This window comes from Mesoplodon densirostris, chromosome 15, assembly GCF_025265405.1.
Source record: "Mesoplodon densirostris isolate mMesDen1 chromosome 15, mMesDen1 primary haplotype, whole genome shotgun sequence".
In the NCBI taxonomy this organism is placed as follows: domain Eukaryota; kingdom Metazoa; phylum Chordata; class Mammalia; order Artiodactyla; family Ziphiidae; genus Mesoplodon; species Mesoplodon densirostris.
The window spans coordinates 41,221,318-41,234,599 of record NC_082675.1 but is presented as its reverse complement, the minus strand read 5'-3'; the positions used below and the strand labels follow the sequence as shown (position 1 = coordinate 41,234,599).

The window sequence follows — 13,282 nt, the reverse complement described above, 5'->3', positions numbered from 1 at the left end:
GTTTGATTATTCAGTGAATACTTATTGGCTAAATATGCATTGTGCCAGATACTGTCATAAATGCCTAGGATACACAGAAGAGTAAGAACAGGTACCTGACTTCGAGAATGACTGCAGGGATAAATTAACAGCTCCAGGTAATACGTGCAGTAGTACAGGTGTGTAGGGAAGGGTGGGGACGTGACTGTTCTCCAAAGCTCACAGTCCAGTGGCCTTAGAGGAAAGACTGAAGAGCATGAATCCCAGCAAAAGAAAGCAGTGTTGGGAGCATGTGTGGAGGCATGGCAGCCTTCCTCCAAAGTGGAGAGGGAGGGAGTGGGTGTGGAAATAAAAACGTGAGAAAAGAAGATGATGGTATATTAGTAATGTTAGTCTGTTCTTAAGACAAAGTTAAACTGGTTCCAGCTATTCCTGTATTCAGGCTATGTGTTTCCTGTAGTTGAAATGCAAGGGCATGTGTAGTGTCTCGAACAACTGTTAGCACATAGTAATTACTAACTATTAATAAATGTTCATTATTTCTCGGGGAGACCTAGGAAACCTTTTATAGTTCCTCCCTTGCAGCCTTTGCACAGGACATTGTACACATATTTTAAGGGGGATTATTATTAAGCCTTTCTATGAAATTGTTTCTTTTCTGTAAGCCAAAACAGAACTCAAACATAGCAGAAATGAGACCTTATTACATATTCTAGTCCCTTAAATCAGACTGCTCTCATTCCCTGCAAGTACAAGCAGCACAGAGTAACGGTAAAAGCATGGACTCTGGAACCCACCTGCCGAAGGTCCAGTCCCAGCTCCTCCACATCCTGGCTGTGTGGCTTAGGTTAAGTTCCTTAACCTCCTGCTGCGTCAGTTTCTTCATCTATAAAATTGTGAAAGTAGTAACACTTCAAAGAGTAGTTATGAGGATTTAATGCGTTAATATTGTTTAAGTGTTTTGAAAGGTATTTGGCACATAGTAAGTGCTAGAGTATTTGTTAAAGAAATAAAATATTCTTATGTAGAAGTATGTAAGTATATATAAACCTAAATATATTTATATGGTTTGTATGTCTTCCTACCAACGCTATTTCTTATTATTACTTTTTGCATTCTAAGGTTCTGGAAGGTATGAGCACCTCTCCCCACTTACCTACCTTTCCAAGACACATATGTAATAGTATTTCAGAATGCAAAAGTAATTCATAATTCATAATTCCTTGTGTTGGGTGTTGTAGTGAGTAATGTACTTAAGGACCTCTGAATTGAAAACAAAAATTCATCTGAACCTGAGGGAAGTTGAACTCTGTAGTCTGAAATAAAGGCAGTGAGAATAACAGTAAAGTCTAACAACATTTGAATTACAATTCAAAACATTGTGACTTTTTTTATCATGATCACTTTATTCTCTATACATCTTTGTGATAAATTTGCTAATAGGATCCAGACTAAAAGTAGAATAATATGTACTTTTCCTTTTGCAGCTGTAGAAAGGACTCAACAAAGAAAGCTTGAAGAATTACTTCTGGCAGCAGCTAGAGAAGGCAGAACAGCAGAACTCACAGCTCTGGTAAAAACAAAACCAAATGTATTATTTCTTTACTCTGCAGGGAATTTTTTTTTTTCCAGAAAGGTGTGAAGTTTATTAAGATATTTTTTTAGAAAGGATGGAACAGTAAATAGGTACTGAATTTGGGATAGTTCCTTTTTTACAAGTTTTACTGCAGGAGGCCCATTTAAATCAGCATTTTGCATAATCAAAGGAGTACAGTTTTTCCCTAGAAATATAGGTATTTCACTCTCCAGGTAAAAGATTATTGAAAACATTAAGTGACTGCCCCAGTTAGAAACAGATAAGCGAATACCTTCAAGATATATAAAAAAGGGTAACTGCTACTTAAACATCAATTTTCACAAAATTATTCTTGTGCCTAATTCAGACAAGTTGCTTAGAAAAGCTGAGGAAATTTTTTACTTAACGTTGAGTTCATAACGTAGTCAAATTGTGGGACCAGAATACTCGAGATCATAATAATAGAACAAAAGTCTTTAAATATCTGAAAACACAGCATGGTAATAGTTTAATCAGGATATATTTTAAATGATTACGGTTTTCTCTGAATTTCTGATTTACTACCCCACTTGTACTTGAAAACCTAATGGTTAAGAATTTAGTTTTCCTGGTAAACATTTAATGTAAGGATAGTTTTTTTTTTCTTCATGATTAATCCAATTTAAAATTGGCATGCAATATATAGGATCCTATAAAGGAATACCTTTCTCTAATTTTGATGAACAACTATTTCTGAAAGGTATGCTATACTTCTAGAAAATAACATACAAACAAGGGACAATATTTCTGAAATATTTATATCATGTTAGAACAGACTGAAAACTTACCCATTTCATTTTTTCTTCTTAGGAGACCTACTTTCCAGGTTCCATTTCCTGAAAATAGTCTCATTAAACACAAAACTCTGAATGTGGTCTAAATTCAAGACTGAAGCATGGCCATGTGCCTTAAAGTTACTTCAGCTCGTTTGAAAAGGCCTCACTGGTTTCCAAGTATAGTGCCTAAAACATATTTTAAACTTTGTGAAATGGAGACTCCTTTAAAAAGAACTTTTTAAAGGAGTCAGCTGGGAACAACAAATTTAGTAGACCTTTAACATTTACGGTTTTAACGCTTCTGAATGACTGCCTGTGGTAGACCAATTTGTAATTTTGCTGTCACAAGTGTGAATTGCAAGACTGGTAGGGGCGAAAGAATCTTAGTGGAATCCCAGTGTCCAGGGGTGAGTGGGGTGGCCCTGGTGTAGTGCGTGGTGTCTGTTGTCAGGGTAGCGTGGGACCTGAGATTCCGTGGCAGCTTGAGGACAGCATCGGGAGTGACGTGGGTTGGCTGATTTTGTGAGCAAGAAGCCACTGACAGTTGAGATGCTAAGGAGCCCTGCTACTCATCAGGCTCTGGAGCATGAGGGTCCGCCTGAATTTTCAGTTATACTGTACCATCGTGGGTTTCATGGAAGAAAGTCTGTCTTTGGTATGTAATCTGCATTGTATTTCTTCAATTGTCAGCTCAACAGGCCGAATCCTCCTGCTGTTAACTGTTCGGATCAGTTAGGAAATACACCCTTGCATTGTGCTGCTTACCGGGCTCATAAACAATGTGCCTTAAAGCTTCTAAAAAGTGGAGCAGACCCTAATCTGAAGAACAAAAATGGTAAGCATGTTGGTGAAAGCCATTGTTGGTCATTTTGAAGCTGTAAAGAAATGCAGTGTTTTGTTTTAGTACCCAGCCTTTGTTAAGCTGTGTGGTCCCTGTTTAATTTTGAAGTCAGGGCATTTACACAAAAGAAAAAATTTATTAATTTGCTTCTCAGTTAAGACCTAAATGTTTAATAATGCCTATTTCATATGAGGCACTAATGATGCCTAAGATCTGATTTCCACCCTCAAGGGAAAGAAAAGTACAGTTGACTCTTGTTATTTGTGGTAGTTATGTTCTATAACGTTGCTGTGACCTCTGAATTAGTGGATACTGAACCATTGCTTATAAGGGAAATACAGAGTTAAGTTCCTGTGAGCCTTTGGTCACAGCATTTTCATCCACTGATCAACACGTAGCCTTGTTTTATGCGTGCTTCTGTTTAAAAACAGCTTATTCAGTGTACGTTATTGCCTCATTAACACTGAGCTCACTGCCAAGAGCACTATAACTCATGCCTGGACTAAGCTCGTGTAACACATACTCTGTTCAGAAGGCACATCACAGGCTTCTTGCACTTAGGAGCACTAGACAGCACTTCAGCCCTGTGGTTGGGGGCCAGTTTCAACAGTGAAATCACCAGAAACAAAAAGCGAAAAATGTGGCACTAGGTAGACTGTGACGAGGACACTTGTTCACAGTACGAGAGCTGAGACAAGAAGGCAGAGCACCAGCGTTTCCACTTCAGAGAATACGTACATCAGAAGACCCAAGGTTTCTACCCATCCGGATGTGTCTGTGAATGACCGAAAAATTGCCACGAGTATTGACTTTGAGATTAAAGTACATTTTAACAATTGGCGAGTTTGCAGATGTGGAATTCACAAATAATGAGGATAGAGTGTACGTGCACGAAGCATCAAAGACAGAACTGAATAACCATAAGGGAAGCTGTAAAAGGTGTGTTGGGTAATCAGTGGAGGAACAGCTCATTAGGGCTTTTTTTTTTTTTTTTTTTTTGGCGGTCCACGGGCCTCTCACTGCTGTGGCCTCTCCCGTTGCGGAGCGCAGGCTCAGCGGCCATGGCTCACGGGCCCAGCCGCTCCGCGGCATGTGGGATCCTCCTGGACCGGGCCACGAACCTGTGTCCCCTGCATCGGCAGGCGGACTCTCAACCACTGCGCCACCAGGGAAGCCCTCTGCATCCCATTTTAGGATGCTTCCCTCTGCCAACCATCAGCCTGGATTAGAACTTGTCTCTGTTCCCATAGGACCCTGTGTTGACCTCTTTATAGCTTCAGTTGTTCTCCGTGGCAGTTGTTGACTTATGTAGCTGTCTCCCGTGAGACTGAGCTCCTAAGGGGAGGGCTAACATTTTACTGTCTAGTTTACCCAGCACCTAGAGTAATGTGTAGCATTTGATACCTTCTACGAGTTGCATGTTTGTTGAAGGTTTGGGGCAATTAGAAATAGCTTCCTGAAGGAATACATCTTTTATACAGACCCTGGAGTCCTAGTAAGATAAAAAAAAAAATTCATCTCTAAATACTTCAGTTTGTATCTCTAACAAAAGGCCCCCCAATATGTTTTTTTTCCTTTTAAATAAAACAATACTATTATTATCTAGTAAGATATTGATAAGCTGAATTTTGGGAAAGGGTGTTGTAGGCAGAGGGAAGATTATGAGCAAAGGTAGTAAAAGGTGAAAAATGTAAGTCAAGTTGAGGCAACATCTGCAGTTTGACACATCCAAGGGTATGAAGGGGAGCAATACTGGGGAATCCTGTAACTGCAGATTAGCTTCTGTCGTGGCGAGCATCAAAATGCCAGACTGTTTTGCCCCTTAATTTCAAGGTCAGGGAGGCTCTGAGGAGTGGAGGGATGAGGTGCTTTAAAAAGATTAATATGGTTACAATATCTAGGATGGGTTGTGACCGGCCCAAGACTGTAGGGAGGGACCAGTAGGGCCGTTGAAATGGTCTTAGGTGAGAGGTAATTAGGACCTGAACTTTAGTAACATCATCAGGTGTAAAAGGAGAAAGAAAATTTACTATAGAATCTCACGCTTCTTCCTCTCTTATTTTGACTTGGCCCTTACGCCCTAGACTGGCACTGTTCTGTAGAGATACAATGGGACCCACATATTAAAAGTAAAAAGAAACATGAAATTAATTTTTATAATGTATTTTATTTAAAGCAGTATATCCAGAATACCATGTCAACATGTAATTGGTGAAACAAAAATTATCAATGACGTTTTACATTCCTCTTTTGGTACAAAGTCTTTGAAATCTGGTGTGTGTTTTACACTTCACAGCACATCTCAGCTTGAACTAGATGCATTTCAAGTACTGAATGGCCACATGTGTGGTTAGTGTCCACCGTGTTGGACATTGCGGTGCTAGACGTACTGAGCTGTTGGAGGCTCTCTAGTTAACCATGCTGTCCTCACTCTGCTTATGCTCCCTCTGCCAGGAATGCCCTTTTCCTTCTTGTCCATCTGGTAAGCTCTAGTCTCACCTTAAGAATTAGCTCAAACTCGGCTTCCCCAGAGAGGCTTTCCCTGTATCCCTGAGGTAGACATAGGTTCTTCCTGGAATAAGTTATAAGAGAAATTGGGGGATGCAGAAGGGGAAGCACTCAGGAGACATGAGGGAAATGCCAGTTCCATGGAAGCCAAAGGAAGAGAGTAAATGCAGAGCTAAAGGGGTAGGATGTTATTGGTGTTACGAGCATCTTAGGCTGAAGAAGATAAACACTGAGAAAAGGCTGTGGAATTCAGTGACACAGTGCCCAGTGGTCCTTTCTGAAAGAGCAGTTTTCACTGGGTAGTTGAGTGAAGGCTAGGTTAGGGGCTAAGGACTGAGTAGGCAATGAGGAAGCTGAGGCAGCATTACTTACCTGCTTCTTTGCAATATGTAAGAACAGAGGATAGCTCCATGGCCAAGTGGAAGATTTTTTAGGCACGGGGAATTTAAGTATGTTTGAAGTTAAGGAAGACCAAGGCAGTAGAAAAAGAGCTTGATTTCATTGTGACAATTAGAAATGTAATTTTTAAAAAGGTTAATGTTTTGGGGAATAGCAAAAAAAGTAGGAACATATTTGAGAAACGATTTTTAGTTTTTTTAATGGAGGCAATTATAAACACAGCTGAAGGATGTAAAAGAAGACCTAAAAAATGGAGAACCCTCCATGTTTTTGGTGGAGAAAGACCTCAACATTGAAAAGCTAACAGTTCTCCTCAAATTAATTTATAATTCAAAGCAGTCCCAGCCAGAATCCTCAAAAGGTTTTCATAGAACTTGACTAGCTGATTCTAAATTTATATAGAAAAGTCGAAGGCAGAGAATTTTAAAGGGGGAGAGAAGCAGTGAGGGCTTGCCCTTGCTGGATAAAAGGACCAATTATGAATCTCTGGTAAGTAAAGTATTCATTTCTTCAACAAATATTTGAGTGCTTATGTGCCAGATACTACTCCAGGGACTAGGGACCTAGAACAGTGAAGAAAAAAAAACAGACAAGTTCCTGCTTTCATGGAGCCTACATCCTAATAAGGTAAGGCCAATAAAATGCAAATAGAAAAGCAGGTATTTAATATGTCATATGTGATAAGTGCTCTGAGGGGGGAAAAGGCAGGGAAATGGGATCTGGAGCGTGTTGCATGTATAGAGGGCTCCTCCTTTGTATGGGGTGTCAGGAAAAGCTTCTCTGTTAGGATGGCAATTAAAACTTGAAGTGAGGGGGCAAGCCATGTCAATATCTAGGAGACAAGCTTGGTTCTAGGCAGAGGAAACAGGTGAGAGTGTGCGTGATGTGTCAGGAAAAGCAAGGAGGCCAGGATGTCCAGAGCAGAGTGAGAGAAGGAGAGTGGTTGGAGGAGGGGGTTAGAGAGGCAGTGGGAACTGGATCATGAAAGGCCTTTCAAGTTATTGTAAGAATTTTGGCTTTTACTCTGAGAGATGGGAAGATGCAGGAGGGTTTAGAATGGAGCAGTGATGCGATCTGACCTATGTTATGAAAAATGATCCCTCTGGTTGCCGTGAGGAGACTAGACCATAGGAGGGCAGGGAGGATAGCTGTTGAGAGGCTGTTGGGATAATCAGGGGGTGAGAGGTAATATTGGCTTGGATCAGGATAGTGGCAATAAAAGTGGTAGTAAGTGGTTGGATTTTTTTTTTTTAACATTTTGAAGGTAGAGTGGTTAGGATTTTCTGATGGCTTGAATGTGAGGTATGAAAGAAAGGAGTCAAGGATGACTTTCCAGTGTTTGAACTGAGGACCTGAAAGAATGGAATTTCCAATTTATGAGAAGGAGAAGGCTGCAGGAGGGGCTGGTTAGCAGTTGCTGAGAATTAGGGGCTTGGTTTTTAAGACATTAAGAATTTGAAATACTATTATACAATCCAAATAATAGAGTTGGAAGTAGAAGTTCGATTTTAGGGGAGAGGTCTGTGTGGAGATACAAATTTGGGAATCATTAGTGTATACTGTAGAGTTATTTAAAGTCATGGAATGTATAAAATCACTAAGCAAGATCTTGAATTGGTATTCGTTCAGGGTAGGTGAACAGTTTAGAAATTAAAACGTGCACATGGGAACTTAGTAGATGACAAAAGTGGTGTGATAGGTGGATGAGGAAAGAATCTAGTAATTAGCTGTCCATATAGTAACAGGTAATTTTAGGTACCCATTTCATATTGGATACTAAATTCCAGGTAGTTTAAAGACCTATATGTGCAATACAAACTTCAAACATCAGGAGAGGCTTCTGCTTTTGGCCATAATGGAGTTACAGGGACCTGATTTACCTCCCTTTCTCCACCCTGTTATCATTGTATTGGCAGACCTAGCCAGTGCAATAAAGCAAGAAAAAGAAATAGAAGACATTCAGACTGAAAAAGAATTCTTATTCTTCTGATCATCCAGGTAAAAAAATTCTAAGAAATTTACAACCTGGTAGAACTAATTAGTGAGCTAGTTCAACATACAAAAATCAATTCTATTTCTGTATACTAGTCAGAAGTAGAAAATGAAAAAGCATATTATTTATAATGGCATTAAAATTTCATGAAATACTTGGGAATAAACTTGATAAAAAATATGTGTAAGACTTGTACACATTGAACATTGGTGAGAGAAATTTAAGAATATCTGTATGGGGCCTCCCTGGTGGCGCAGTGGTTAAGAGTCCGCCTGCCGATGCAGGGGATACGGGTTCGTGCCCCGGTCTGGGAGGATCCCATATGCCGCGGAGCGGCTGGGCCCGTGAGCCATGGCCGCTGGGCCTGCGCGTCCAGAGCCTGTGCTCCGCAACGGGAGAGGCCACAACAGTGAGAGGCCCGCGTACCGCAAAAAGAAAAAAAAAAAAAAAAAAAAAAGAATATCTGTATGGGGAAGGGTACAACTTTCAGGGATCAGAAGACTTGACAGTGTTGTCAGTTTTCCCCAAGTAGATCTAGCAATTCAGTGCAATCCCAGTCAAAGTTCCAGCAGGCCTTTTTGTAGAAAATGTCAAATTGATTACAGATTTTATTTGGAAATGGAAAAGACCTAGTATACCCAAAACAACTTTGGAAAAGAACAAAGTTGGAGGACTTAGGCTACCTTGTAGTTACAGTCAGGGTTCTCTAGAGAAACAGAACCAATTATATATATTTATATATATATATATATATATATATAGAGAGAGAGAGAGAGAGAGAGAGAGAGAGAGAGAGAAAATAATTATATCCCATGGTATAATTCAGACTGAATCCAAAGGCCTGATCCCTGGGGAGGGGGGCAGCCAGAGGCCAGAGAACCAGGAGATCCAATGTTCGAGGGCAGAAAGAGGTCGTTTTCCCGGCTCAAGAAGAGAGAGAATTTGTCCTTTCTCTGCCTTTTTGTTCTGTTCAGCCCCTCAGTGGATTGGATGATGCTTCCCACATTGGTGAGGTCAGATCTTTACTCAGTCTACTGATTCAAATGCTAATCTCACCCAGAAACACCCTCACAGACACACCCAGAAATGTTACTGTTATTTACTATCTAGGTATTCCTTAGCCTAGTCACTGTGGTAAGGATAGATATATAGGTCTATGGAACAGGAGAGAGTCCAGAAATATATAAATATATTTACACACAATTGATTTTTGTCAAAGGTGTCAAAGGCAACCAGTGAGGAAAGGATAAAATTGTCAACAGATGACACTGAAAAAGTTGGATTGCTATATTCAAAACAAGGAACATCTGTAAAAATTAGATCTAGATGGGTCACAGAAATGAACATAAGAGTTAAAACCATAAAACTCTAGAAGAAAATACAGGAGAAAATCTTAGTTACCTTGGGTTTTGCAAAGATTTCTTAAATATGACACAAAGGATGAGTGATAAAATATTGATAAATTGGACTTTGTCAGAATTAGAAAGTTTTTCTCTTCAATAAGCACTGTTATGAAAATGCAGGCTATTTTATGGGAGGAAATATTGGCAAAACATGTACAAGAGTGCACCTGTATATAGGATATATACAGAACCCTTATAACTAATAGGAAGATAAACAACCCAATTCTAAAAAGGTTCAGGCACTTCTTCAAAGATATACACATGGCAAAAAGCACATGACTAAAGGCTCTGCATGGAGGTATAAAACCTAAATTAAAATTCCTTTACATGAAAAAAATGCATTTACATAAATGCAAGGAGTATGTACTGTGATGTTTATTTCAGCTCTATTTAAAATCGTAAAAAAGAATCATGATTACCTTTGAAAGTTAGTAGCAGTTTCAGAATGATTTAACATTGAGGGGTAAACTTCTAAAAGTAATGGAAGGTGGGTACAGATATCTGGAAGGTTCAACATTTGTGTTGAAGAGGTTATAGTGTTCTTGATAAAAGTCAAGATGGTGCTTTCTGAAAGTGTAATTTTTTAAATCATAAGAGTAATAGTATCTGCATTTTAGGAAGTTTTAAAAATACAGAAAAAAACATAAATTACTCCAATACGATCTCTGGTACTTTGGCATATTATATACCCTTTGAATCTATTTTCATACCTATTTTAGAGCATTTTTTTTTTTTTTTGCGGTACGTGGGCCTCTCACTGTTGTGGCCTCTCCTGTTGTGGAGCACAGGCTCTGGACGCACAGGCTCAGCGGCCACAGCTCACGGGCCTAGTTGTTCCGTGGCATGTGGGATCTTCCCGGACCGGGGCATGAACCCGTGTCCCCTGCATCGGCAGGCGGACTCTCAACCACTGCGCCACCAGAGAAGCCCCTAGAGCATTTTTTTAAAATTGCAAAACAAATGCTTTTTTATGGCCAAAGTGAGGAAAGTGAAAGCACCAAAAAAGTACAATCACCTATACCCAAACATCCAAAGATTTAGTTTTTAGTTGTTGTTCTGTTGTGGATTAGATTTTTTTTAAGTTTTAAATAATAGATACCAACTCAAGAGTGTGAGCAGGGACTTCCCTGGTGGTCCAGCGGTAAAGAATCCGCCTTACAATGGAGGGGACTTGGGTTTGATCCCTGGTCAGGGAACTAAGATCCCACGTGCCTTGGGGCAACTAAGCCCACGTGCCACAACTACTGAGCTCATGCGCCTCAACTAGAGAGCCCACATGCTGCAAACTACAGAGCCCATGCGCCCTAGAACCCGCGTGCCACAGCTACAGAGCCCACACACCCTGGAGCCTGTGCACCACAACTAGAGAAGAGAAAACCTGCATGCCACAGCTAGAGAGAAGCCCACGCATCACCATGAAAGATCCTGCATGCCTCAATAAAGATCCGTGTGCCATACAAGCATGGCTGCTAGGGCCTTCCCCTGGGGGTTGTGAAAAGGGCAGAGGATGCTCAGAGAATGGTGAAGGAGTATGGGCCGGCAAGCACCTAAGAAAGTAAGAAAGTATCTACTATTCCTTTTAGTTTATGGCTTGTAAATAGAGTTGACATATTAAAATCCTGCTCTTTATTAAACATCAACAGTTTTCCATATCGTTACAGGAAGCATAGTCTTCATGGCTCACCTTCTGCATAGTATTTCATGTGGATGTAATATAATCCGCTCCACACCCACAAACCTTCAGTGATAAGGACAATAATAAATTCTATATTTTTTTATGACTGAATTTTCCTAGTCTTTTTAAACAAGGATGTTTTAAATTTTTTTTTTTTTTCCGGTACGCGGGCCTTTCAGTGTTGTGGCCTCTCCCATTGCGGAGCACAGGCTCCGGACGCGCAGGCTCGGCGGCCATGGCTCACGGGCCCAGCCGCTCCACGGCATGTGGGATCTTCCTGGACCGGGGCATGAACCCGTGTCCCCTGCATCGGCAGGTGGACTCTCAACCACTGTGCCACCAGGGAAGCCCTCTTTTTAGTTTTTTAAGGAACATCCATACTGTCCTCCATAGTGGCTCTACCAATTTACATTCCCACCAACAGTGTAGGAGGGTTTCCTTTTCTCCACACCCTCTCCAGCATTTATTGTTTGTAGATTATTTGGTGATGGCTACTCTGAGTGGTGTGAGATAATACCTCATTGTAGTTTTGATTTGTATTTCTCTAGTAATTAGTGATGTTGAGCATCTTTTCATGTGCCTTTTGGCCATTTGTATGTCTTCTTTGGATAAATGTCTATTTAGGTCTTCTTCACATTTTTTGATTGGGTTGTTTGTTTTTTGATATTGAGCTGCATGAGCTGTTTGTATATCACCAGTATCTTTCACCTGGACCTTTGCTATTGCTTTATAACTTGTATCCCTTCTTTTCTCTTGCCCACATTTACAGGGTTTTTCCATACAGTAGCTGCAGTGATTTTTTTTTTTTACTTTTTATTACTGAAATTATCAAAGCTTAATAAATAGAATAGTATAATTGATGTACTCCTCACCCTCTTTCAGGAATTGTCAATAATGGCAACTCCCACGGTGTCATCTTATTTTGGCTATAAATATTTAAGTACATTTGTATAAGGTCTTCTTTTAAAAAAAACACCATAACCATGTGATAGTTGCACAACTCTGTGAATATTCTAAAAATCACTGAACTGTACACTTTACATGAGTAAATTGTATGGTGTGTGAATTCTCTCTCAGTAGAGCTATTTAAAGAAATAGCCACAATGGCATTATCCTATTAATAATTTTATAATTTCTCAAAATCATCAAACAGCCAAAGTTCACATTTCCCCAGATGTTCTGATTAAGTTCTTTTAACACTTCGACAGGGTTTGAAACATAAGTCAGATCATGCCTAAAACCTTTCAGTGGCTTTACATCGTATTTAGAATAAAACCCAAACTCCTTGTACTGGTTCACAAAGGTCTGACCCACAGAGGCCTTGTATGATGTGGTTTCTTTCTTCCTTTGCCTTTCTCTCTTACCTACCTAATTGTTGCTACCTCAGGGCCTTTGCATCAGCTGTTCCCTCTGCTTGCAGTTCCCTTCCCCTATATTCTCACAAGGCTGGATCCTTCCTTTCAGCTTAAACATCCCTCCCTCAGAGAGAGGCTTTCCTCGATCAGTCCCCCAGTCTCCAATCTAAAGTGGTATCCCAGTCATTCTCTCAGAACATTCACTTAAAGATGTTGGCATACCATGGTTTATTTGCTGTATCCTTTTTTTATTAAGTTGTGTCTTTCCCTTTTTCTACGCCTCCCCCCACCCAATTTTTTTAGTCATGTTCACTACTGAATTCCCAGTACCTAAAATATTTATTGGCACATAATAGGCTCTCATTAGGAGATAGTTTTACAAGAAATTGTCCAACATGTACCAGGTGTTTGGTATTTTTAAAAAGGTTATTTGATAGAATGTTATCACCTTACTGCATAAATAGAGTTCCAGAGTTCCAGTCTGATATGTTATCATGAAAGGGCTGGGTTTTTTGTTTTAAATTTTTATGTGTAGCTTTTGTTTCTCTAGTAATTAGAAGCTCTTTGAGGTTATGAGATGATTATTTTTTTAGTTTGCATCCTTCATATAGTGTGCTGCTCACTTCAGAACTCAGTAAATAACTTACAAACAAATTGTGTTTTTGTTGTTTGGAAAAACGTAGAGTGCTTGCATGTGTAGGCTTGAGAAAGTTACCATGATACCTTGCTGGTTTCATT

At 39.9% G+C, this 13,282-nt stretch overlaps 1 protein-coding gene across 5 annotated transcripts in view; it reads left to right on the top strand.

Annotated features, from left to right (window-relative positions):
- OSBPL1A (oxysterol binding protein like 1A) overlaps positions 1-13,282 on the top strand; it is a 247,180-nt gene that overhangs the window by 43,797 nt on the left and 190,101 nt on the right. For all 5 annotated transcript variants that reach the window (XR_009534543.1, XM_060119253.1, XM_060119255.1 and 2 more), the window contains 2 exons: positions 1,467-1,552; positions 3,061-3,205. Coding sequence is in view for 4 of the 5 variants with exons in the window: in XM_060119253.1 (XP_059975236.1) it covers positions 1,467-1,552; positions 3,061-3,205 (231 nt within the window). In the remaining variant the exon portion in view is untranslated. The remainder of the gene's footprint in view (positions 1-1,466; positions 1,553-3,060; positions 3,206-13,282) is intronic.